This window comes from Plectropomus leopardus, chromosome 2, assembly GCF_026936395.1.
Source record: "Plectropomus leopardus strain MGB_pleo_1.0 chromosome 2, ASM2693639v1, whole genome shotgun sequence".
NCBI classification, from domain to species: domain Eukaryota; kingdom Metazoa; phylum Chordata; class Actinopteri; order Perciformes; family Serranidae; genus Plectropomus; species Plectropomus leopardus.
The window spans coordinates 28,025,383-28,053,030 of record NC_142177.1 but is presented as its reverse complement, the minus strand read 5'-3'; the positions used below and the strand labels follow the sequence as shown (position 1 = coordinate 28,053,030).

At 40.5% G+C, this 27,648-nt stretch overlaps 1 protein-coding gene across 5 annotated transcripts in view; it reads right to left on the bottom strand.

The window, feature by feature from the left end:
• cacna2d2a (calcium voltage-gated channel auxiliary subunit alpha2delta 2a) overlaps window positions 1-27,648 on the bottom strand; it is a 192,004-nt gene that overhangs the window by 36,766 nt on the left and 127,590 nt on the right. For all 5 annotated transcript variants that reach the window (XM_088089802.1, XM_088089818.1, XM_088089811.1 and 2 more), the window contains 5 exons: window positions 17,616-17,747; window positions 17,328-17,385; window positions 2,752-2,802; window positions 2,337-2,436; window positions 174-335 (listed from right to left, as the gene is read on the bottom strand). In XM_088089802.1, the coding sequence (XP_087945928.1) occupies window positions 174-335; window positions 2,337-2,436; window positions 2,752-2,802; window positions 17,328-17,385; window positions 17,616-17,747 (503 nt within the window). The remainder of the gene's footprint in view (window positions 1-173; window positions 336-2,336; window positions 2,437-2,751; window positions 2,803-17,327; window positions 17,386-17,615; window positions 17,748-27,648) is intronic.

The following is a 27,648-nucleotide window of genomic DNA, read 5'->3' as shown; positions in this document are numbered from 1 at the left end:
CTGTTTCATCCCCGTTAATTCAGATTTATTAACTGGATTTGACAGGTTGTATAATAACATGCTGGAGCTATAGTACATAGTTCCAGCATGTTACTGGACTTTCTGGAAGCACAAACACACAAACATCCACTCTTCCATCACCCCCCCTCCCCAAAAGGCTTGTTGGCGCTTACATTGAGGAGCTGTTCAAAGGCAAATGTGAAGCCAGACTTGTAATCTGTGGTTCCTTTGGCTTGCATATGCATGACGGCCTCCTTGAAGATCTTCTTGTTCCGAACATTGGCTTGGACCAAAGTCCTGAAGCATGGAACGACAGCATCGGCCTTCTCATTGAACTAGAAGAGGAAATGCAAACAAACGCTCATGAGCAAATTGTATATAGTACGTGTCCAACATTTGTGAGACTGTGCATCTCCGTATGTTTCTGTGTGTGTAGTTCATGGCGGCAGGATGCAGACGTGGGTGTGTGCAGATGTAAGCTGCCCTGCTACTCTCTGGCTGGCAGTAAACACTGGTAATTACAACTTTCCACACAAAGAACAGGTGCACCTGAAACGCCAGTGCAAACCACTGAACAGAAACCCAGCCAAGGTAATATCATCTGTCTCATCCCATCCACCAAATTAGCCTAAAACTGTCTGTGTGTGTGTGGGTGTGTGTGTGTGTGAGGGGGGGGTGGGGGTGCAGGTTTGTGTGTCGGGAGTGGATGTTTTGTTTTTTGTTTTTTTTTCTAACTTGTGTGCCGTTTCTATGCATGATTACAACATTAGCAGCAATGTCTGTAATAGCAGGTTTCAAATGCTGTTTCTTCTTGAAGGTCAACTTCAAAATCTACTGACATTTTCAAGACAGATTGATGTAAAACATTATGTGCATGAGAAGCCGACATTTCTCACGGACTGGTGTCATATTTACATTTGCAGACAAAGAAATCAAACACACAAAAGTATAGACACATATTCAATATTCATCACTGTGTCACTTCTGTGTGTCTTAAAACAGGGTGTCTACAAGCATCGGGCACCTAAATGTAACAATTAAAAGGACATTTTCAAGATAATTTTTTTTCTCTTTCTTTCATCACAGGTAAGTATATATATGTGGTCCTGAGCAGAGGTAGGTTTTAAGTAGGAATATGGTTATCAGTGTGAGTAAATTTAATCTACATTTTGCCAACAGGTGAGTTGCAGGTTTAAATTAAAAAGTCAGTTTAAGATTTAAAGATTTGTTACAACTTTCACACAGATGAGCTTGACTCATTTTGAGCAAAAGAAACTAAAAATGGATAAATTAAATTAGATAAAATGTTAAGACTGGAATAATCTGTGACATCTTTTAAATCACTTAAAACTTATCTGTTCAAAATAGTCATTTATTATTATTATTTTATAATAATCTAAATTCATAAAGACTCATCTTTATAAATAAAGGTTATTCTTATTATTTAATTAAGACACCAAGTTAAAATTCAAGACTATTTAATGACTTTTGAGGCCTAATATTTGTAATTAAATTTTAGACAATTAAAAAATCTGCAGATACCTTGTTTAAACCTTGGGGAAATGCAGTAGCTGTGAAACCAGATTCAGAAGAAAAAAACTGGCTTACATCCACTATCTATAATCTATTATTCTGTATTATGATTACTAATTCTGTTGCCATTACAGAAGTGAAGCCAGAGTTTCACATAAAGAAAAACGCTGAAGCGTGAAGACACCACAGACGGTATTTGATGATTATTTTCAGTTAATTTTTGATTATTGATGTCTTTTGTGTTTACAAATGACTCAGTGAGATTTAGTAAGCCTTCACTTTCTTTATAGGGGTGAAAATCAGATGCGTTTCCCACCCAGATTACTATGCTCATTTCTTGCTCTTAGAGCTGGGATTTAGAGGCATACAGTGGCTAAGAGCAATGGATTATGAAGGATTACCCAAGGAAGTCTCCAAACAGAGCCACCACATTGAGCATATGGATGTGTTTGTGTGTATGTGTGTGTGTGTTATCTGTCCTGCAATATAGGATAAAGTTTATATCCCCCAAAACATTAGTTCTAATAGAAAGCTTGGTAATCAGCAGAGAGGGAGAGTGAGAGAGAGCGAGAGACGGGCACAATCCCGTATGGACAACGGCGGTGCGGGAAAGTAAATACACTATAATGAGGGAAGTGCAGTGTTTCCACTGCGAGCAAACAACTGGGAGCAGCGTGAGCACACTGTGCCGTTCACCTACTCCCTGCTTGATTACCACCTGTTAAATGAATACAGCAAATATTTGTGTTATTGGTGCTTTCGGGAGTGATTTGTATCATTAATTGATGCAAGCTTCTACTCACCCTGGCCACATTCACATAGTCGTCGTCTGATAGAGTGTCCAGCATCTCTATCACTGAGGTTTTCATCAGCTTCAGTGTGAGTCCGCTGACACTTCCACTCCTGCAGAGAAGACACAATGAAACACTCAGCGGCTTAGATTTACAAGAAAGCCTTTGTCCATTTTCCTAACTTGTGAAAGATATGTTTCTGCTCATTAGAATTTCCATGTTTAGCATTCGAAATCACAAATACATATTTTAAACGGTGATTCAATGTACTTCAGTTACGGTGAGAAAATGAGCAGCGTTTGCCTCCCTTTAACTTTCCTCAGACCAACAGGTGGCACTAGCGCCCTTTGCAGACGATATGCACTACCACCAGGGGGAAATGTTGAAAGAGGAGGCAGCGAGAGAGACTGGGGAGAAAGATACTCACACATCCACAATGATGACCATGTCCTTTGGAGACGATGCACCTTGGATATACCTGCACAAAAGACACAAAGAATGGACTTTAATTTGTTACCGTAATCTTTGAGAATTGCACTGAAGAAAAGGAGCCAGAGCCACAATGAGCTGAGCCATGATAATGTGGAGCGGCCATGGCTGAGCCCACTTAAGCTACAGAATACTGAAAAGGCTTATGTGCTTAGAAGAGTTAATAAGTTGTGTTATGTATACTTCAGTGTTGGCTACAGCTACTGTCGGCTGACTTCAACAGAGATTCTCCTCTTTACTGAATAACAATGCCTACTCTAAATAATTACTGCATAAGCCAAAGTAATTGCTAGTTTATGGACTAAGTATATAATAACACATTCACTAAAAGCGGCCAGCACTACAACCTCCTAAGCACACGAGCCGTCTGTAAAGATGAGCGTAGTGCTGGGTCAAAAACATGCAAACATCTTGTGTCTAAAGGGAGGATTCATACATTTGTTCATTTGTACCAAAAACCAAATTAATATTTCAACAAGGGATGAGATTTTTTAAAAGTATTTTAACTGGTTTTTGATATTCAGATATATCTATATTGCATTCTATCAATTTTAGATCCTGCTTAACCCTTTGAAACCTGAAGCGACATCACTTTTTTTGCGCTTCTGTTAGATGCCTTTTAAAATATTTAACCCTTTGAACCCAGGGCAAATTGGTATGATTTCTTTCAAAAACAGAATAAAAGGCAGTGATCAACTTGGTACAAAATGTTTCACAAATTTCAAGAAATCAGCAGATTTAGAAAAAAATTTTTTAGCTGTTTTTAAAAAGCTAAAATGGCTAGAGAAAAAAAAAGAATAAAGCTAAGGAAAAACTATTTTTAGGACCATCATACATGGTACATATTGTACATATTTGAGATCATGTTACATAATTATATTTTTAACGGCTTTTTTTCAGTTTTTTTTTTCACTTTGTGTGTGTTTTGTTCATTTATTATTATTACTTTTTTTAAAAACTAATTTTCAGGTCATTTTCATTACTTTTTACTAATTTCTTGCTGATTTTAGGGTAATTTAGTCTTTCATTGCTCATTACCTTCTCTCCATGTTTTTGAAACAAATCAAGCCAATTTGCTCAGGTTTCAGAGGTTTAAATTAGCTAACCACATTATACATTTTGAAAAACGTGACATGATTTAAATCAGTTACATGCCACAATAAGCCGTGACAGAGACCTGTTGATTTCAAATTTCTTCTTTTCACAAGATGTTTAATCAGAGTGATTTCTTAACAGTTTTTGTTTTCTTTAAAAACTGCCAATAGATGGTCAAATTCTATTTTCAGTATCAGTCAGCATAAATTGGCGTCTGTTTCCAAACTAGGTACTTTTTAGGGATGCCAACTGAACGACATCAGTACTACCGATTATTGATTAAAATTAAATCAATATGTGCCAAATTCTGGTACCTAAGAACACAACTGGATAGAAACAGGCAGGAAGCTGGACCACCACAAAGCACCACATTATGAAGCTGCAAAGCAAATTAGCTTTTTTCCTATTCTTTTTCTTTTTTTGGTTGGATAGTTTTAGGCAAGAAGAGTAAGATTGGTTAGGGTTAGGGTAAGAATGTCAGGATCAGACAATCAGAGGCAGAGTAAGGTGGGCCATCACCTCACTATCCTGGGAGGTGCAAATTTGCAGTCGGGAAGCAGAAGCAGCAGCATAAAGGAAGCAGAAGTGTTGCATAGAACCCCAAAGCCTTGATGCTTTGCTAGCTTCCCAGTAGTTTTGATCTATCTGGTCTGTTTTGTTTTTTGTTTTTTTTTTTTAAATTAGGTACTTATTTTGCATATTTGTCAGTTGTGTCTCAGCAGAGAGCAAGAGAGTAGACACACGCTCACAAGCAAGCAGACAGAAGGACAGACAGACAGAGACTTGGCTCTGTTCATGTTTAGAAAAAAGCAGAGGAGCAAAATTGCTTGTTGGCTGCAGCTTTCTCAAAAATTAAATGTTGATTACCCTTCAGGAAGAGTAAAGTACCAAAAAAAAAAGAAAGTATAGTTGGGTATCAACTCCAAACTCAAGATATCAGCACTGGTATCTGTTGAAATGTGAACAGTACCCAACTCTAAACATGATAGTCACTTTGTTTTAGAAGTACACTTATCCATCACACACTGCCTTCCTTGATTGTTTAGGATACTCATAATTATTTCAAGAAACAGAAGTACCCACTCATATCATGGTTTAACAACAGGAAATGAGCAGAAATGACTTGGAAAAATTGCTTTTCTTTTACAGTCACGCTATGGTGACTCATACAGTCTAATATGCTTTATATTTAGTCACTTGAAATTTATATAAACTTGTCAAGGAGCAGCCTGAGTGGTGCTGACCTGCACTGTGGAAAGCCTGTGCTGAGCTAAGTGCTGTCAGTAAAATAAGATAGCTGATGTTCTGCTTCTTTGATGACTCATCACTTGGGCGTCAAACGCATTATTTACTCTGGCGGTCCCTTTGTTGGGGGGAGGCACAAGCTGTTTAAGACCATTATGCTTCTGCTGCAAAGCAACTCCTAAAATAGGGCTGTTCTGGGTGTGTGGCAGCCACGGCACAGCGTAGGCCCACAAGGCGTAGACGGCACTGCAAGGCCAGACAACTAGTGTCCTGGAAGAGGCGCACACGTAACATCTGTCCACGGTTGATAGAGGATGACATACAGAGGGAAATCAAAAATTCCCTCTTTCTCTTCCAGTGGCAATTAAATTCACATTTAGCCCTGATACAAAGAGAGCAGAGATTGATGGACATCGCAGGCTTTTCTATGGCACACCGGGAAGGGGGAGGGGGAGTTTCAGATGAGAGGACTAGTTTGACATTCTGAGGAGTGAGCAGGCGAGCAGTTAGCAGCCGTCTTAGGCAGAGGCAGAGTAATCATCAGGGGTCTCTTTCTGCTGATTATCAGCCGTTCCGCTGAGTGTGGAGAGAAGCCAGCTGCCTGTGGGCCAGAGAGGCTCTTTTCTTATGCTCGGCCAAGCTGATATGGAGGTAGAGCAACAGAGCCCCGGTAGGCTTCGCCACTGCTCCCACAAGTCTTGCCACTCCCACTCACTGGCAGGAGCCACTCCAACCTGCAGCATGACCCCTGACCCGTGTTGAAGGGACGTCCCTCAGCACACCGCCTGGGCCCACTCAAATCCGTTTTTCAGACACAACCTGGGCCCCGCTCTGCTGAAAAGCTGCCTGAAACCCCCCAGATGGAACAGAGACTCGGCACCAGCGCTGCCCTGCAAGAGGTCGATTAACTGAGCATGCCCAGAGTGAACATGGGCAAAATGTGTGTGTGTGTGTGTGTGTGTGCGTGAGAGAGAGAGAGAGAGTGAAGGAGGGAGGAGGGAGAATCCAATTATTTTCAATAATAAAGAATGCCACATCAAAGGTAGAACTTCCGCAGCTCTCCACAACTGTGTGGCGTATGAAATCAGGTCTGGAACCATGAGGCATATTGGCATGCATGACTTTTATCAATTTAATTACTGAAATCTTAATTTGAGGGAGTCGAGAGGGAGAGGGGGGGAGAGGGCTGAGACTCCACACAGCGGCGGCTTCTTTCTTTCGAGCGGATGGGGTTCTTGAAAGCGATCACCGATGCAGGACGGAAACTCGGTCAAAATGTGGCCCACGTCTTCACTCCCTCAGGCTCGCGGACGGAGACACCCCTTCTGGAGATTGAAGGAGGGTCATTTGGTGACGGCTGCTGCCTGCAGACCAACTGCAGGATTTCATTAACTTCTCTGGTCAGTCTATTTCTCATAGAGGAGAATAGTCCTTTAATGGGACTTCCGAGTTATTTTGAAGGGGCTAAGTGCTAATTATAAGGCAATGCAGACTTCCATTACTAGTAGTCATTATAGGTCATCTTCCACAGCCCAAATGTAAAATCGCACAATGGGGAACTGCACAAGCTTTGGCCCTAAAATCTGCAGAGAAAATATCACTTTCAAGCAGATCGTTTCTCTCTAACTGTGAAAGAGGCGGCATTGATCAGCAGTAATGGGGTTTAGGAGGAATGTGTGAGCAGTGATGGAGTAGAGAGGAGTAACACATGAGCCAGGATAGCGTCACTCAACACTGAAGCTATAGTGCTGCCATGGCTGATTTTCCCCACAGATTGTCTTGGTGTATCAGCACTGCTCTCTTTCTCTCCCTTTCCATTGCCTAAAGTACAATTGAATTTTCTCCGTGCCTCTGAGCGGAGAACATCAGGATCAGAGGGAGCGGGATGGAGTCAAGGATTTTCGGTCTCCAGGGCTGATATGCGGTTCTGACAGATAAAAATCATGAATTGAGGCCGGTATCAGTGTATAATTCTCCACATTTTGACTCATGGATCCAGATGTGTTGTTTCTGCATGGATTCCAGTCAGTAATTACCTCTCAGCTTCTGCCCACTGATGCCATTCTTTCCCTGTCATTACCCAGTCTCCTGCGTGCCAAGGCCAGGTGACAAGCAGATGGGCCTGGCTGGTGCTGAACTGAGCCCTGTTGCCCATTCTGTTCCAACGCGACACAACCATCAACCATCAGCCAGCAGACACAACATATCAGCCTATGGCCTCTCTGTCCGTTCACTCTAACTTATGGTCAGTATCTAACCGCTGATGCTGAACCATAACTACTGACAGCACTATATTTCACACACTATTATTGCATTTACATATGAGAATGTGTCAGCTCTTTTATTACTCTACGGGCAGCTCATTACAGCTTCTTACTGTACGTGATTTCATTGTGTTTATACCTGTTCATCATGCATAATATATAGCCGCTAAACCTAAACTTAAAGCCACTGAGGGACTGCCTAGACAGGCTACTAATTGACGCGCTCGCCTGTCTTCTGGCTGCTCTTCATCTAGTGAAGAGAGGCGGTCTGAAATGCGATTCCAATCTGATTTCTACAGATGTTTCTCAATCTGACTGTTCTCGCCAATCTGTCACGTTTCAAAGTTGTTTTTTTTTAGAGCTTTTATTGCCTTTATTTGATAGAACAGCCGGAAAATGGTTTGTCGACTCTGTTTTGAAGCCTCAAGTTCAGAATTTTGGCTTTAGTCATCTTGGATTTTGGGCGACTGAAGTGACCAAATTTGGACACGAGGGTGGAACTGGGGTGGATATGACTCACAGACTGTGGTGACACTTGAAGACAGCCTGTAACTCAAAGCACTTACGCCCTTTATTATGCATAATTTAAAGCCTTAGTAAAATTTTAACGGGTGCTGTAATGTTGGGCACTTTAACAAAGGGGTCTAGAGCCTCAAGTGGCTGTTCGAGAAACTGCAGTTTTTGGCACTTCAGCGTTGGCTTAATTTTTTTAGCCCTAGAGTTTCTTTTTTGTTATCAAGCAAAAATAATGTCAAACATTTGCTTCTCAAATGTGAAAATGTTCTGCCTTTTACATGTTTTATGTAGTTGTAATTTAATATTTTTTGGTTTTGGACAGTAAGTAAGTCAAATTTACCTTTGGCCCTGAAAGCCTGTATTAACAATTTTTGCTTCTTAAAAAAAACCTTTTGGAAAAGCTGATTAATAAAAAACATGTTTACTAATAAGGGAAATAACCACTGAGCAAAATACAGAGGCCTGCATTATATCTCAACACTGTAACAGAAGGCATTTCAGCTAATAGCTTATTGCAAATATCATGTAACTGTCTGACATTAAATGACCAATGTTTTTTTTCCATTCTATGATATATTATTAAGCCAATAAACTGAAAAACAAATTTCGCAACAGCAGCAGCAGTGACTTGTACACCCATAAAAAAAACATACCAAAAAGCCATAGCATACATCATGTATGTCATGACATAAATGTGTTTATACCATTACAATATGTACAGTCGAGATAAGGTCTGACTCGCAGACATGTGCTTTTACGCTGAGGTGGTGCTAGGTATTGCTCTAAATGAGAGGAGATTAAAGCGACAACGTTCACATCCACCGCACCCTTACAACACGCCACCACCCGCCATCAATCTAAAAGAAATGCATTATACAAGCAATGAACACAATGACATATTCAGCGTTGTGGTGATTGTATTTTTGCTCCTTTTTGCAGCCGTCTGGTAAAAGGAGTCTCATTGGAATTCATGAAATAGTTTTATCATGGCGCAGCGCTGTAAAAATCAATACATTAACAGTGCCGGGGGGCTAACTCTCTCAGGAGATTGTGTTTATGCACCTTGACCTGCTCCACAAAGTGTTGTGCATTACATTTAAATTGGAGGAATTATCTTCTACATACATTTCAGAAACATGCAATGGATACATGTAGCATGATACATGGAGTGGCTTCGGCTGATTTTAATGTGCTACAGTGAGTGTGCAGAGGAAGCTTACTGTATGTTCTGTGTGTGTTCATGTTTCACTTTTTTTTCTTTTTTTTGTTGGAAATCATGTTTATTATATAAAAATAATGAGTAGGATGTATATACAGTACCATCTGTGTATGTTTGTCCACTTTAATGTGTGAATTTTCTTCCCAGCGTGAGCTCTGATAAACATGCATCATGTAGGGTAGATCTAAGCAGAGTAACTGCAGAATAATGGGTGAACTGTATATAACACAGACAGACAGCTCGTGTTGGTGTGTGCGCGTAGGTGTGTTTGTGTGCACGCTCCCATGTGTGCGTGGATTTGTGTTGTGCTGATGGGCTTATTATTTTATGGACTGCTGCTCTCTTAGTGCTCCTGTGGATGTGGCAGGCGAATAAAGATTGAATTAAGATAAAAAATATATATATAGGAGGACAGCGCCCAGAGAGCCTGCAGGAGAAAGAGATGTTGTCTGCCGTTTATTTATTCCACTTTCTGTTGATTATTGGAAGTGTTGGTACCGAGATTCACATTTCCATATTTTCGGATATGCCAAAGAAGAACACACAAAAATGTTATGCTCAATTTTTCAACCACTTTTCCTTCTGGAAAAAAAGTACAGAATATTAAATTAGTCATGCATATTGGAATACATCAGCATCAATTATGAGCAGACAAGTACTCGTCTGTTACTGCTGCTTTTGAGATGGAATAAAAAGTCTCCAGCTGTGTCGCTCACATTTTTGGCTCAAACTGAAATGTCAAATATATTTATTGGGACTGCTAAAGCTTTGTGTCACCCTTCAGTCTCACCAGTAACACACAGGTGTCTCTGTCGCTTCTCCTTGAAGTGGGGTGAAGACTGAAAGGACGAGATACTAGGAATGGTATTTTGGGGGAGCCTCTGCTTCAAGGACTGAGCAGCAGTCATAATATTTACAAAGAGGTTAGATTGACTTTTTGAAGAAATCAATATGTGATATAGCCTACATGCTGTTGTGAACCTGGGAGGTAATGGGATCTTTGCAACGCTTGGCTAACAGGACTCCATGCCTGTCTCTGGTTATTTCTCTCCTCGCCCTTCTGCTTTCCCCCTCTCCCTCTGCCTCACTTCACCCTCTGCTTCGCTTCCCTTGATAACACGAACAGACATTATAATGGACAAATGTTAATAATTAATGTCAGAGCAATTGGAGACAATTAAGTGTGTTGACTGGACCATTAATTTTCCTGGGGCTGTTGGTGGGGGTGCACATGAGGAGAGAGCCCATCTGTGGAGGCAGGCGGATCTCCGATCTTGTTCCTCTGAGGTGCACCTGGACAGCTTTGGCCAGGTTGGCCGTGCCGCCACCAGTCCGTCCCAAGAAAGCTACAGGTCTATTACGCTACAAACTGGCCGTGAATTCTGGCCCCTTGATTTCACTGTCTATAGTAAATCACGTCATTGAGTGGAGGACTCTTCCCAGAGACAGCGTCAGTGCAAACATTACTGAAGCGTGTTCCTGAGATTGCATCTGTGTACTCCAGTTGCATCTGTGTGGTGGTATTTGTGAAGCTCCAGTATCTACGTGGCATATCAGCCCATGTGATCTCATGAATCTGTGAGTTTGTGAGGGAAGGACTGCTGATAAGTGTGTGTGGGAGGATGTGTGATACAGTGTGACTTTTACATGTGCAATCTGGGTTTTGCACATATTTCAGAAAAGACAATATTTCTGCTGTGCTGCTCAATGAAAATGAATATTTCACTAATATTCTTGGTTACATGCAATTGTGCATACTCAAATTAACGTGCCCTAACATGTCATTTATCATGGACTTGTCATTTAGGTGGACTTGTTTGGCCAAGCGAACACATCCTCCTTCTTTAAGTCTTTCAACCACCTTTTTTTTTTTTTTAAGATCATATTTTTGGCATTTTTGTCTTTATAGACAGGATAGAAGATTGATAGTGTGAAAGGGGGAGAGAGAGGGGATGACATGCAGCAAAGGGCCGTGAGCTGGAATCGAACCCACGGCCGCTGCAGCAAGGACATTGCCTTAATTTATGGTGTTCCTGCTTTATCCACTGAGTCACCCAACGCCCCTCAACCACCTTTCTGAAAAGGTCGGGGTTACGATATTTGAACATTTCCAAAAACCTGCTGATGTCCAAGTCTTTTATGATGTTTAAAAGTAAGTGTCTTTATTCTTCCGATCTGAAATGTTAGCTTTTCTTCTGGGTATGCATGTCTACTGCAGCCTTGCAAACTGTTGGTAAGTTTGTTTGTGTACTAGAAGCAATATGTCACAAACTGCAGTAACAACCCACAGTTGAGATGCATATTCTGAATGTGCTGTTTACATGTACGAAGAATGCTCCTAAAACCCAATTAATTTTCTCGTGTCCCAATTGGAAAATGCTTCATTTGGATAAAGGCTTAATTCAGAATATCAGAACGGACTATGCTGTTTACATGACCCATTTCAAATTCCGGATTTTGTCAAATTTAGAATATTAGTAGAATATTAGTGTGCATGTAAACGTAATCTGCGTGTGTTTGTCTTTGTTTGCACATTTACTGCACATGAATTTAGTTGTTAAGTCAATTAAACCTGTATGTTTATCCATGGCGTTTGTTTGGACTTTTGTTTTGTACATTGACTGTATAAAATAATGGGCGTGGCTACCATTATGTTACCCATTAGTTTGTGGACTGCCATTTTGATGCATCAAAATTTGCATTTCAGCCGCTGCCATCTTGGTTTTTTGGAGCCAGAAGTAACCATATTTGGACAAGAGGGTGGAGCTGTGGAGGAGCAAGAGGTGGATCTGACTCAGATTTTAGCGATGCCTCAAAGTCAGCATGTCATTGAAAGTGTCCGTGGCATTAATGTGCTTACCTTTAAGCCTTAACAAATGCTAACAAGAGAGTTTTGTAAAAAAAAAAAAAAAAAAAAATCACCCTTGCACAGTTGTCATTAACAGGGAAATTAACTATAGAGGATATTTTTTTTTTGTACCAGGCTGTAAACATGTATATTTATGCTGTAAAGTTGGGTATTTTAACATGGGGGTCAATGGGGATTGACTCTGTTTTGGAGCCAGCCCCAAGTGGCCATGTGAGGAACTGTTTTTGGTAATTCCACATTGTCTTGCTTTTTCAGCCTCAGAAGTTGCCGCTTGGTCTTCTATCAACGTTCCTAAGCTGTTCAATGTGACATGCTTCAATCACACACCCAACAAGTTGACAGCGCATCTCCTGGTAATGCCGGCTCTCAGATGTCACTCAGCTGTTGCCATGGGAAACACCCATCGAGATGCATAAAGCTCAACGCTGTTTTCTAAAACAGTTTACAAAAAGGGGGGAAATAAAGTATAGCTCTTGTATAATTACAGTTTATATTTTCTTACACAAGAAGAATTCAAATGTCAGTTTGATTTTAAAATATTGTGCACGTTCATCTTAGCATCAGTACGACTTGCATAATTGCTCACGTGTTTTTACTGTCCTCATGACGCATGCTGCTATCTGATACTGTCACATAAGCATACATGACGGGTTTACCTACTGTAACCCCCCCAGGACTGTTTTTGTAACGTGTGTGATTGGCCAACCTCTCCACAGAATGTCAGTTGGGGAGACAGCATGTTAGACTATAATCACACAAGTCTGACCTGACATATCATGACACTCCCTGCCACAGCCCCGCCACTCAGCGCGGCTGGGCACAAGTTGCTAGGCAACGGGCCACAGGAACGTCTTAGGCTCCGGGATGAGGAAAAGCTCGACAGGAGTGACAAACATGGAAGACCAGGGGGGTGACAAGGTGTTCCTGCAAAAATACACCTCTTCCCCTGTCTAACCATGTCACACGCGCGGCTGCCGCTCAGCAGTCCCCCTCATCTTTCTCTTTCCTTGTTCCTTCCTGTCTCCGGGAGGAGTCCCCCAGTCACAACATGTGTAGGAGAATTAAACTCCAGCGTACTGGGGTTGTAGCGCTGACAGATCAGTGACAGGATCCTTGTTTTAACTTATTCTGCTACACAGTGGCTTGTGATTTTCAGCATTTTTCTATATTTACAGTTCTGGCTACTGTGACTTTGGAGCACTAGGGAGACTTTTGATGTTAACCTCGTTAGTCTGATGATTGCAGATACTGTACATCAAGGTGTTAGGCAGTAACTTTTATTTTTTTGTTAAAAGGCAAAAAAAAAAAGTAAAAAAAACAAAAGTGTCAACTAGGGTTGCAATGGTACAAGATTTTCACAAAACACACAATATCTGTCTCAGAAAGAAGCTGCTTTAAGCAAGCTTTTCAAAAGAGGTTGGGACAGGTTCTTTGACTAACTGCTGAAAACTGGAGCTGCGATGTTGGAGAGTTACAGCAGACGGCGATAGAAATAAAGTATCACTCAGGTATGCTCTTTAAGTCTCAATGGGTGCACTGAGCCTGACGGAACGTTTTGGGTATGTTGGAATGGGTGCTGGCTGAGCATTTTCATTTAGAAAGCATTTGTTTATGGTCTTTCATTCAGGATTTTCATTGCTGAACTGTAATTCTCACCCATATCGTTCCAATTATATTCTGACCTAAGGCCCACGGTGGACGCCTCAGTGAGACAAAATAACAACAGTGCGCCAGCTATTGAGCCTTTCAGAGGTGCAGAGCAGATTTTACTGCGCATGTGTTGTACCCAAATTAAATGATGCAATATGACTCCATGACTTCTTCCCTATTTAACCTCCTTTTTCACATTATCATGTGTCTGGCATTACATAATTATTATTATTATTATTATTACTATTATCAGTTAAAATGACACTAAAAGGAATGAAAAAAATCGTAAAAGATTTATCACTATAATTGAAACTTAAAGCAATTTTTTATAGAAGAATGTGTAAAAAAGTCTTCCTTTTTAAAAAATAACTAAAATAAAGGTGGGATTATGTCATCTGGATGCATTTTTTTTCATTATGTAGATAAGCAAACATTCACAGTACATCAACCTTCAATTTTCATACCATGTCATACCTTAAAACCGGTATACAGCTGCAACCCTACCTGCTACTGTGTCACTTCAAAACTGAATGAGAGATTAAATTTTTCAGTTAAATCTGAATATACCTGCAGTTTAAATAACATGGTTGAAAAATTATTAACTCTACAATTATTCTTTTTTATCAAACAGAAGATATAAGAGAACAACCACAAATTTGCACAGTGGGGAGGCTGTAAACTATAATTTTAATTTATTTGAATCTTTGTTTTGATGTTGTTTGGGTGTTATTTTTTAACAGTTTCATTATGGAATATAGTTTTATTTTTTTTTATGGGTATTAATGTTGCTGTGTTTTGGTACTGGCGCTAGTTGATTAGGATGGGAGCACTGTAATTTCCATGTTATTATGGATGAATAAATTGAACCTTGACTGAGCCTTTAAACCCCACATCAAATAAGCGTCTGAAGTTACATTAAATTTACTTCTAAAGACGAACGCATTCATTCTCTTTCAGACGTGGCTGCATTTAAAGATGTTTAAAAGATTGTGCATTTTTGGATCTTGAGATTTCATACGAACTCCATCAGAATGCAAAAAAAGCTTCTTTTGCTTGTCTTTTGTTTGTTTAGTCGGGGGCTCGTTGACTTCATCTGACAGCCCGGGCTGACCTCAAACAGCCACTCAGGCTGAGCTGGATCCAGACAGAGATGGAAAACGGGGTCAGGTCTAATCAACATTGCTGTCATGATTATGTCCAGTTCACTCCAACCTGTAACCAGGCAACAGGCAGCGCTGCCACAAAGCCGATGTGACAGTGGCAGGTAGATTGAAAGTGGAAGGGTGGACAGGAAGCTGGGGCGGCTTGGTGAAGGGGTTGTTTGGCCAAATGCAGCCTAGTTCTGTCCAGCCCGTCACACTCGCCCGCCCCGGCACTCTGTGCAGGGATCAGCTGTTGCACAGAGAACCACAGGCAAAGGAGGACACTTAAACAAAAACATTAGCCTCTATCTTGCTTTGTCCTTGTAGCAAAAGACAATGCATCAACATTATCACTTACTGAGATAAATATGGGTCAGGGAAACGCTTTGATCTCATTCCACTAAACAACATCCTGTATTTAGCTCCGGGGTAGAAGGAGCACAGGAGGTCTACAGGAGCCAGAGACAAAGCACTGTACAGGAATCCTAATATAAGGCACCATTTAAGAGTTTTTGGACATGTGGTTACATTCACAAAGCCATCTAATGCGCAGATATGCCTTAAGGTGCCAGTTAAAGGAAAAGCAAAGAATTTTTTTAAGTTTTAAAAAAAATACTTAACTTTTGTCCTTTTTAAACTTGCTCTCTGCCCAGATCTTGTCAGGGGCACTCTTTGAAACCTGAGATAATTGGATTGATTTCTTTCAAAAACATGGAAAAAGGGCAATGAGCAACAAAGGAAGGCACCCCCAAATTTGCAAGAAATTAGTAAAAAGTATAAGAAAATTACCTGAATTTAGTAAAAAATATTAAGTAATTAAAAAAAGAAGAAAATATGTGCTTAAAATAGGATAAAAATAGGATCTGTAACATAATATTAAATTTGTATTTATGATAATTAGCTATGGTTTAAAAAAAAAACTGAATATGCTTGCTTTTTTCTTTTTCTCCTCAAGGAATTGATAAAAGTATAGATCTGACTCTGACTTGGTATCCATTATTGAGGACTCAGACATGAGACAGATGACTCAAAAAGACTCGACTTATTTACATTTCTCTAGATATTGAAAAATCATTTTGCTTTCAAAGCAAGAAAGGGTGATTTCTGAAGCAATGTCCGCAAACCTGGCAACCTCCTAGGCAGAGGTGGATGCACAAGGAAGCTATCGTGGAGGGGGCTAGTCCAGAAATAATTCAATTCGGATTCAAAGATTATGTTGTCATTGAAGATAGTAAGAAGAAAACAGCTGTATGTAATGTCTGCAGCTAAAAATTCAGTGACACGACCACCACAACATCCAACTTCATCCGTCACTGCAAAACCAACAATGAAAGAAACAGGAATGTGTCTTTATGTGTCTTCTAAGTGGATTTAATAGCTTATTGTATCATCAGAACTCCTTATGAGTAGAGTTGTGACTTGCTTGACTAATAGCAGGGACTCGACTTGCTTGATTGTCACCACAGTAACTTGGGATTTGCTTGAAACTTAAGTGTTAAAACTACAGATTTGTTTATGACTTGCACATGTGTGACTTCCTTCCACATCTGGGAGAGAAGTATTTTAGAGTAATGCAGTGAAGTACATGTGATAATTGAAAAACAGTCGTATGTTAAGCGCATTATTCCATTTCACTTCAGCAATGAGCAAATAACTAATAAGATTGTAAAAACAAAAAGACCTCAATTGATGTTAAATACAACATCAAAATAAGCACATGCAGTAGGAAAGTTTAACAGACACCTCCATTATAAAACACATGCTAGAAATCTGTTGTGTTAACAGCATGTGTGAGGAGGACTCCGATCAGATCCCAACAGTTTGTCACAATATTAAGACAGCATGACAGTGCCGCTGCTGACAGCACAGGTGTTGCAATGACAAGTTAAATTTCTGCAATTTTCTGCACTTTTACTCGGTTGCTGCTGTTTGTTTTGGTTAGAGGCTGTCCGCTCCAAGCGAGACAATCTCCCTCACTCTCAACGCTCAGCTGGACTCACCTGGTGCCCAAAACGAACACCTTCCAACACTCATCTGGACCGGGGTAATTGGGAGAAAATTGAAATGTATATTCTTTGAAATATGCCAGATTCATATAAGAATTTATCAAATCTAGAGCTGATTTTGTTATTATGGGTAAAAACTGTTTATAATGTACTTCTTTATACCTGCTGATGGTTCTATATTGAAGTCAAACTTAAAATTGGATGTGTATATCCAAAATCAGTGAGCAAATAACTCTATATTTCACTAAAAGCCAGATTTTGTTTTGGATGATGATTATTCAGCAGTGCCAGCACCACTGTCAGCGTTCTTTCTATCACCATTAATGCCCTTGAAAAGTCCAAACGTTCCAATTTAGGAAGCAAAAACCTCTGAAAACTTCACAACATGTTGAGGATAATGGAGTTTTTTTGGTATTTTTCCTAAAATGGCTAATAGGCAATAACAGCAAAAGAAATGAAATAAAATCACACTGATCCTGATACAGCTTTTGATAAAGACGGCACTTACCAAGGTCTTCTGCGGACGTCGTACAGGTCAATCTTGTTGGGCGCCCTCCATGGAGTGGCTGAAGAGAGAGCCAGAAAATAAGTTATAAGTCGTCCAGTGCACTGTAGGATATTTCATATCAGATTAGATCAAAGTAATCATAATTTCATTCTGTCTATCTAGTTACTAGTACAGCCATCTGATAAGAGATTGCCAATGTTCTGCAGCCGAGGAGCTCTCGGGTCAATTTAGACTTTATCTCGCCGTGAGTTATAAGGCGGACTGTTGACTCAGTACCCTGCGGCCTACCTGGGTAGTATCGAGTCACTCCTGTGGCACTGCCAAACACCTGCCAGCGCAGCGAGCTGTCCTCCTTCCGGTTCTCAATGAAGACCCTCTCCAGCGCCTGGGTCCAGTTTAACTCGTTTAGGATGACCGGGGCTGTAAAACACACACAGATAAACACACAATCAGATGCACAATAGTGAACTATCAAATTGAGTCAAAGAGTATAGTACATCAGTTTACACAGAAAAAGTTTCATCAACGATTAAGTTTAAAAAAACTCAGTTAGATTTTAATGTTCCCATGCATCTCAAACATTTTTGTGATGTCTGCCACAAGAGAACACGAAACACAGAAAAAAACAAGGTCCTCTTGCAATGAGCACGACAGAGGATATGCTTCTGGTTACAAAAAATGAAAAAAAGGAGAGAAAATGTAAATGAGTTGCTGATTATGTGCCACAGCCCCTCAAAGTAAATATAAAAAACCAATAAATGCTTAAACTACAGGCTCTGAAAATAGTTTTTTTAATAATCTGATTTAAACCCAGTTTTGTATTTTGCAGTCGTTTCTCAATATTCAGAAAAAAAAACACAGATTCCATTTCCAAATTTTTAAATAAAAACTAAAACAATAAGTCCTACATTTGGTTGAAAAACCCACAGATTTTCTCTATTAGAAACCAAAGGGTCAGCTCTCATTGCTGAACAACCTTGTCCGTGCCAACAGCGGTAAGCTGAGTACATATGAATGGATATATGCGGGCAGCTCGGCCGGCGGTGGCCGGGCATCAGTCTAATCTGGGTGATCTCTGAGGTGTGCAGAAGGAGGAATCTGAGATGACCTTGGAGGAGGTCATATGTCACTCGCAGCATGTGGAGGCAGAAGCCACTTTGGAATTTTTGATCACAGAGAAATACAAACAATTCCTGCAAATGTCCATGAAATGTGCGTGTGTTAAGAGGATTTGTGGCTGCGTGATGACTGGGAGAGAAGAGAAGAGAAAAAGGTACCGGTCTGCTTGTGCATGCGTGGCTTAATGTGTCAATGTGTGCGTTTTGAGTTTAAACGTGAGGTCGCAGATTTATCTCACGGGTCAGTGGTTCTCTTTGAAACGGATTTATGGTTGTGGTGAGAAGTATTCATCATCTGGTCAACAAGAGGTGGAATAACGCACTGCAGGTGGTGGTGGAATATCACTATGACCCCACCCACGTGTCTTGTTTCCTCTTTACCTCTGTGCTCGCCACAGCCACACACAGTATTATTGTCCCAATTCACACTCTTTAAACTCATTATTTCGTTATTTATACACAGATTAATTTATTTTACAGCCAACTAAAATTAAACAATTAACATCACAAAGCTGGTTCAATTCAGAATCTGTTTATTTGCTTTTAACCTTGCATATTTTACTTTTATTGCATGCATTTTCGCATTGTCGGGTTACACAAATTGTTTGATATTGATTGTCCTTCACCCTTCCTGATGGAGCAAAAGGCAAAGCTGAGGGCTTATTGGACCAAACCATGTGCTGGCATGTCACGGGGGGGTCAGGGTTTGGATTTAGTTAGTGTTGCTTTGTATTTAGTGGTAGCTGGCGTCCATCTTCATTATCTCGTGTTGTTTGGTTTGGGGTAAGCCACTATATGTGCTTCCTACTGTGTCATTGTGACCTGTCAGTGTGTGCAGTTAACACCCTGTTTAGTTGTTGCATTAACCCTTTTGAAACCTGGATCAACGCTTTTGCTGCCTTTTTTTCAGGGAAAAAGGTAACGAGCAGCTTGGCAAGAAATGTCCTAGAAAATTGCAAGAAATTAGAAGATTTAGAAAATTATATTTTAAAAAGATAGGGAAAACTGTCAACTGTCAACTATATATCATAATTCTATATTTATAATTGTTTAACAAAAAGTATCATAATATTTTAGCAGTTTTTCAGGTCATTTCCTTGTTTGTTTTTTTTTTTTTACTTTCCTATTTTTGTTTTGTTCTTGTTTTTGTTACTCTTCAGGTAATTTTTTACGTTTTATTTATTTCTTGTCCATTTCTGAGTTATTTCTTCTTAAGCTGGTAATTGTCCTCTTCCCATGTTTTTGAAAGAAATCAAGCCAATTTCTGTTACCATATCCTCTTTTATAGGCCTACCTGTTCAATTCCTGATTTGTAATGTTTCCCTAATTTTTTGGTAAAATAAAACCCCCTGTTTTTGACTAAACTCCTGTGTTCTTGTTGCTTCACTGCTTGGTCCCTAATAACCTCAGACTCTTAAATTGAATTTACACTGTCCTTTTTTTTAAATTCTTTATTCCTTTCTCTTCCTTTTTTCCATCCTTACAACCAGAAACAATAGGCATCCACACACACACTCATACAAACCCAAAAAGCTTTCTGTCTGTGTTTAATGGCTAAGCTGAAGTCAGAGGATGGGGAGTGCAATCAGAGGTTTAATAGCCACCTGATTAAAGAGGAAACAAGACGAGGCACTGAGCTGAGGAGAACTCGCTTCTCTGATTTAATTACTCAGCCAAGCAAAGCTAGACAAGCCTCTGAACCGACAAGTCCAGCTTTATCTCAACCCCTGGTTCGAATTTCACACAAATAAATGATCATTATCCACTTCTGCTTTTCAATTACTTCTCCGTGTTTGACGAGCTGTCGGTTTATAAGTATGAAACACGCCACCGGGCCCTCCTCCACTGCGCATCTCCTTTACTGTAAGCTGAAAGCCTCTGGATAATCAGTCGCATGACAACGCCTAAATGATATTGTTTTCAGCTGAATGTTCACTTCCACGTTGCTGAACTCTTCGAATGTGTAGCTCAAAATAACAGCTAAGTTTCATTACTCTTTAGCATCCTGTAAAAAATAAACACACACACACATACAAAGACACACACACAGGCACTCACTACAGCAGCACTAAGCAGTGTCTGGAGGATAGGAATATATGAAAGCCAAATTGCTGCCATCACCAAGGGGAGCTCCTCGACATGTTTTTCTCAAAATTCATAGACGTAAACACAAAGGAAGAATGGAGGAGGATAGAGGCAGCCCTACAGATGGGGATAAACATAAAAACCCAGAGAGAGAGGGAGGACGATTGATGGAAAGCAACACAGAAATTAACACGAATGAGTGGCTGCTTTCACAGCCCGAAAAGGCAATTTCTTGCTCATGAGGGAAGGAGGGAGGGAAAAAAAACACACAAAATAAACTTCACTTTAAACTGCTAAATTGAAAATGGCAGAATTAAAGACTTAGAGGTCAGAGAATTGATTATTTGAAGCGTTTTCATGTTACGTAACAAATGCTGGATCACATTTGTCCTTTGCTTTGTAGGTGAACAAGAAGCTGGTGAGAAAAGTTGTTAATCACTGTTTTGGAGAACTCGAGGCTCCGTCATCAGTGTAAAGCAACAATGAAACATTACCTTTGATTTATTGGAAAACAATATTTGTTTTGGCATCTATTTGTCTCAAGGTTATATGAGGATTACTTCCTGAAGAATGTGTAGCCGTGACGTTTCTGTGACAGACTTAAATGCACTCTTCCCGAATTAGAGAGTGAAACAGCTTTATGTTCTATCTCTCACAACACAGAGTTTACATTTGCCAACAGCCCAGATGGTCTGAAGAACTACAAAAAGTGAAGTGGAGAGAGAAATTTGTGAGACTCTCTGAATCTCTGCAATTTTGACTCTGAATTTTCAAACTTGCCGCAGTCGCTCCCATGATTCATTTCAGCAGGGGCAATACTTTACTGATGTTTATGTGGAGATTATCAGGGAACCAAACCATGCATTTCAATTTCATCTGGGCCGTGCAATGCTCTGTGGTCAAAGAGCCATCTGATTAATGTGTAAAAAGTATTATCCTTTAAGCATGAGCTACCACAGCAGGTTGCTGCGGCAGCGACAGCCTATGTGCTGTGAAGTCCTAGGTGCTCTTATCTGGAGAGGCACTGGGTCTGTAATGATAGCTGTCCCAGACAGGCCAAGGGCAAAGAGACATCCTGCGACCTCAGTTTAAAACTAGCACCATCTCAGCTACCTTGACTAACATCAAGGCATCAACCAAACTCTGGCTATGCAAGGCTTATCAGCTGCATTGCTGCCCAGGGCTGCAGACAGACAGACACACACACACACACACACACTGATACAGACAGAATCTTTGTCACGTATCTACTGATGGTGGTGGTGGTGAGTATCTATATTCATACTTTTACCCTTTTCCCAATAAAATTAGCATGTTAATGCAGGTTTTTACATTTTATTTTAAATCCAGGTTTCCCACATTTTCATGGACAACCTTTTCAGACTTTTCAAGAACCCATCATTTTTTTTGTCTCACTTGCCTGCCTTTTTTTCAAATATATCAGATTGACACATAATTTCAACTAGCGAGCATACATGTAGGGAGTGAAGGAACGCAGGAGAAAATGAGGAAAGATACCCGATGGTAAACAAAACTTTACACACTGATGCATACAAGAGCAACGTTACATTATCATTTACAGAAAATAAATTTGCCGTTATGTTATTGTATGTTGAAGGTTATCAATAGAGGATTACTCTAGTAGTTTTATTACACAACAAAATTCCGTGATTTTTCCAAAACGTTCTGATTCACTGTAATTCCATGACTTTTCCAGGTTTTCAGTGACCATGGGAACCCTGTGTATCTCACTTATTCAGCCTCTCTCTCAAACTTAACGGCAACTAAATTTTGAACGATGTTTGGACAAAGACAGACGATACTTTGTAGCGGACATCATTTGCATCATGCTGGCAAAGGGGCTAAAACTTGCGTGTCTATCCGGGTGTCTTGTTTCCATCACGGCTGATCAGAGCTGATCGCAGCTGGAGCCAGTAAAATCCTGTGACTACTGCAGAGTAATTTCTCCCAGGATTGAATGCCGATTCTAACTTTTCCCATTAAATAAAAACGCCACACGTTAGCTGGGATTTTTTGTCCAATGGGGAAAGGGCAGGACTTTCAGTCACATGTTAATGAGACAAACCAAAGCAAGTGTGTGTTTATGTTGCCAGCTGAAAAATAAAAAAGACTGGGCAGTTTCAGATGTGAACCACCTCTACTGTCAGGCCAACTCTGCACACGCATGCACGCACGCACGCACACACACACACACACACACACCTGCAGGTGATCTCTACAGAAAAAAACAGGCACATCGAGATAAGAGAACAGAGCAAACTAATTCTCTTTGATTTATTCATTTAGGATATGCTGTGACTTCTCTGGACAGTTGATAAAAAGACAAATTTCCCCTGGGGGGGAAATATGCTCACACAGGCAGACAGGGCCTCCGAGCGCTGTTTGGGCTCATCTTTCACGTGAAACGCGCCTCTCTCTGATATCTTTAAAAGGTAATTCATCAGCGCGCCGCTCCCCTGACATTTAGAGCACCCTTGGCTTTGCCCCTTTATGGAGAAAGACTGCACACCAAGTAGGGAAACAATTATGAGTGGGATTTATGGAGCATCTCTGCGTGAGATCATTTCTCAACCCCCCCACCCCCGCCACTATCCCTATCCTATGACCCCACCCCCCAACCCCTCACACACACATTATTCACACTCATATACGGAAGATAAAGAGCCATCTGAGCCATTCTGCGCCTTATGCTCCGTATTAATCCAACATTATAGAAATCGGAGCATGCTTTTACTGTACACACATAGCAGGAAAAAGGCACAGAGGCCTGCGATACATCAGAGCTGAAAACAAGTGGTCCCTCATAAGACAGCCATAATGGAGCTGAAGCTATTGGCTGAGTCCGTTTGAAGAGTCATAACCATTATTACTGTCATCGGCATGAAGGGTTTACATATTGTACTTTTTAAACACACTGACTAAGTGGCGCAGTTCGATGCTATTTTACTTTGACATACAGGCGACATTACTCAAACAGACAGGTAGCGCAACACTGACACAGTACCGCTTGTTTTGAAATCTCAGTTAATATCCAGACACGGATATTGTCACAGCCGTACTATCAAAGACAACCTGGGATAAAATTCTGAGTGTCAGATATTTGGGATGAGAATCTCACTGTGTGACTGCTGTTATGAGCTAAATCTGCTAACTAACCAATAGAAATGCAACATGACATGACGCACTGAGCAGCACGACACTGCTAAATGCTAGTAGATGCTAATCCTTACTTTGAGCTCTCATTGCAAAAACTGGCCTCTTTTCCCTAGCCACGACTGCAACCACATTATCTTCTTCCTCCTCTTCTTCAGACTTTTTTTGACACACATAAATGCCACTAATGCAAGGGCTCGATTCATGTTTCTCTTACTACTAAAGCAGATGACGCACACTGACGAAGTTTTGTTCTTATGTAATGACATCGACTAACGTACATCACAGCCTACGATTCAGTAGATGTTGTCATTGTACAGTCTGCATACATAAATTTGAAATTTGAAATTGTACCCAAGTTTGTTAGATCCATGTTGAACAGTGTAGGCTGCACTAAACTTACAAGATTTATAAAATCTCCCAGTCTGTAGGAGGCTCACTGTGAGCAGTTTTCCAATAACACTAAAGTAAGTGAGAAAATGTTAAGTTGTAATTTGGGTGATAAACACACACTGCCTGCACATTTTAGCCACTTTTACACAGAGATCGTGATACAGGGCTGCAACAAAGTCTGTCTCTAGAGTGACATAAAGTATGCTTCTGCAGACAATGGCATAACGTCAATCACAATCATTTACCATCTTTGTTGTACAGCAGTTGAGCTCATCCTCTGCTCAGAGGGTAACTAGCTCTTAAATCTCATTGTTTCCCAATTTCCGGACATTTACGACTGATGTTCTTCTTTCAGTTAGCTGCTATGCTAACAGCTGCTGTTTAAATCTCCCGTGGTGGGTCGCACACAAAAACACAACGTCAAAACATCACAGTTGTGCCACCCATGATAACGTCTTCACGCTTTATGTTTTACACAGACGTCATTGAGGCGCTGCTATTACCTTACGGCCCTGGCTCAGAGGCGAGACAACTCTGTCCCCCCTTTCCGCCATTGAATGTTACATACAGAACGAGAAGGCGGCATAATGGCGTGATATTCCCGCCTTGAACAGGCAGTGTAAATGCAGTTTCTGATGTCATTACAGACCAGCATCTTTGCATCTGCATATGCCACCCCCCTCCTTGTCTCTCTGTATTGCCAACCCAATTCCTCTTCCATCTCCCCTCTCTCCTGTTTCCTCTCAGTCTCTCCGTCTTTTCTCTTCTTTCAGGTCTGTTTTGTGGCCTGGCTGAGTGTTAAAGAGCCTGAACATTAAACCTTTCATCCTGCAGAGGAAAAGGCAGCAACAGGAACTGGCAGCAGCTCACACATCCACAAAGTCTAAGCCTTCCCAGAGAAAAAAATGTGTCTTTTTGTAGCTTTGGTTAGAGAAAAATAACGTCCAGGAGATACTGTATAACCTCATTTGTATTCTTCTGCAGTGTGCTTAACAGAACGGGTCCCCGAGAATTTCTTTGCAACTAAAACAGCAGCACTAACTCATTATAATTAAAATTCATGTGAAGGATTCAAGCGGTTTCACTCAGAAAAAGCATTTAGTATGAGTGTATTTGTCAGCAAGGACCTCGGTTTTGCTAAATGGTAATCTCAGACTGTGTGTGTGTGTGTGTGTGTGAGAGAGAGAGAGTGTGGAAATTTCTCTGAGGACGAATGATTATTCAATATACAGAATAAGAAAGAAGGGAGAGATTTCACCACACCTCCAGAGAACTCCTCCAAATATTCTTTCTAATTAAAGAAGAGCAGTAAATAACAAACACATGAAATGTAATTTGTGAGCCTGGTGGTGAGTGAAGTGGAGTTGTGCTGTGCTGACTGTTCTAATTAGTGTGCTGGTAAATGATAGTGCCCCTTCACTGGGCACACACTATAGGGGTGGATGGGTGAGGGGCAGAGAGAGAGAAAGATGTGAGTCTGTAAAGTCAAGAACGACAGAAATACAGCCCGCAGTGTTTGGACTGTCTTTCTTCTCTTTTGGTTTAACTTTAAATCCCATTTCCCTTATACCCCCTCTCTCTCTAGCTCTTCTTTTTTTGCACTTTTTTTGCACACTTTCTTTTTTTCTTCTTTCACAAATCACTTTTGCTTTTTTCCACACATTTAAATCTGGTTTGATGTTGAGACGGGCTGAGTTGATCTCCAGCGTGGCGTGAGTTGGTTGACAGGGAAGCTTCCTCCACTGGAAGGAACCTGGGGCGTGTGAAACGAATACAGGCTGCGTGTACTGTGCACACGCAAACACACACACATGCACACACGCACACAAAGATGACATTTTACATTTAGCTGAGGCAAATCTCAAGATGCACAGCTTATGACTTTAAGATGACAAATGTAGCATGTTGTGATAGAAATATATGGCAATAGCACAAAGTGAAAAGGGAACATTGGCTAATTGGAGCCACAGCATATAATTCGACTAAGTGACAAAGCAAACGCTTTCTCATTTTGCCCTCCTATTGTGAACAGACCTGCGTCTGTCTATCAAAAGTCGCCTTTGTCCCCTCAGTACCAGGTGAGCTGACTTTTCTCCACATCCATTTTAAAGAAGATGAGAGACATCAGAGGTAGTTTCACTCACACAAAACCCTGCAGATGCAAATCTTCCCCGTCTTTTCAAATCGCAGACGACACTGCGACTCTCTATCTGCTGTATCTGTTGCACTCAATTCTCCACTGCACATTACATACACCCTGTGCAATTTGCTCTTTAAAAAGGTGAATTGGATGCTTTTTTTTTGCTAGAAGCTCCCCACAGGCGATCCAACCACAGACCAGACAGAGTGCAGTAACAAAATGGAGGCTAACATTCACAGGGTAGGGAGAGCAAGCTTGCTGCTGATTTAGGCAGATTTTGATTCTGTATTTTATTTCCTCTCTTGTTAATTACAGTCTCATAAATAATTGAACATTTTAGCCTATTGCCTAGCCTACATATGACTGATGACCACTTTTCAAAGCATACCATTTAACCAACACACAGTAGACAAAGTTCACAACTAAAATAGAGCAGCATTTAGCAGGTAAAAAGCCAGATATTTATCCGAGGAGTATGGGGCGTGGGGGGTGGTGGTCGGGGGGTAGAGAGAGATGAGATATAATTTTTGGCTCGTTATTACTGAATACCTGAATACACTCATTTTGTTGTAATTGTATGTTCTTGGAATTAATGATAAAGATTTTTTAAATATTTTTCTGTATTATGTCATATCTTCAAGACTATTATTATGGAAAAAAATACCCCAAAATATTGAGATACTATTTTAGGGCCATACTGCCCACCCCTACCGTTTACTGCAAAATTCAGTCGTATGCTCAGTACCTTCCAAGCAGACAGCCCTTTCCGATGGGGAACTGAACTGAAAGTTAAACCTATCTCTCTTCAAAGCCAAACTTAATGAACAAAAACAGGGATTTTACCTCGTCAAACACATGAGCTGCTGATCCACCATTGAATCAATAAGATAGTTTATTTGTGTTATTGTTACACTTTGGTGAATCTGAACTTACACTTTAAAACACGAGGGTCACAAAATGACACAAACAAACTATCTGATCAGGGCAGCGGTAGACTAGCGGCTCCTGTGTTCAGTGAGGTAAAATGACTATTTTAGTCATTGGAGTCTGGCTTTTAGTTCAGTTACCCATCGGAAAAGGCTTTCTGTTTGGAAGGTACTGAGCATACAAGTGGATAAATGGATACTGGATAAATGAGACTTCGATTATATATAATCAATCATAATTATATTATCATAGTTGTGTGAGGGTTTATCTGATGTTTTGATATAGTTCAATTAGTGTTTAACATGACCCCTATGATTTCAGGTCATCAAGAACTTCTCAGTTTTTGGATTCCATATTCACCAAGGAGGCATCCAAGGAAACCATTTTCCTAACAAATTCAATGTGACACAGGTTGAGTAATTAATAAACATATGGTCTACTAAAGGGCAAACTTTTGCAAACCCACCGATATGGTCCAAAAACT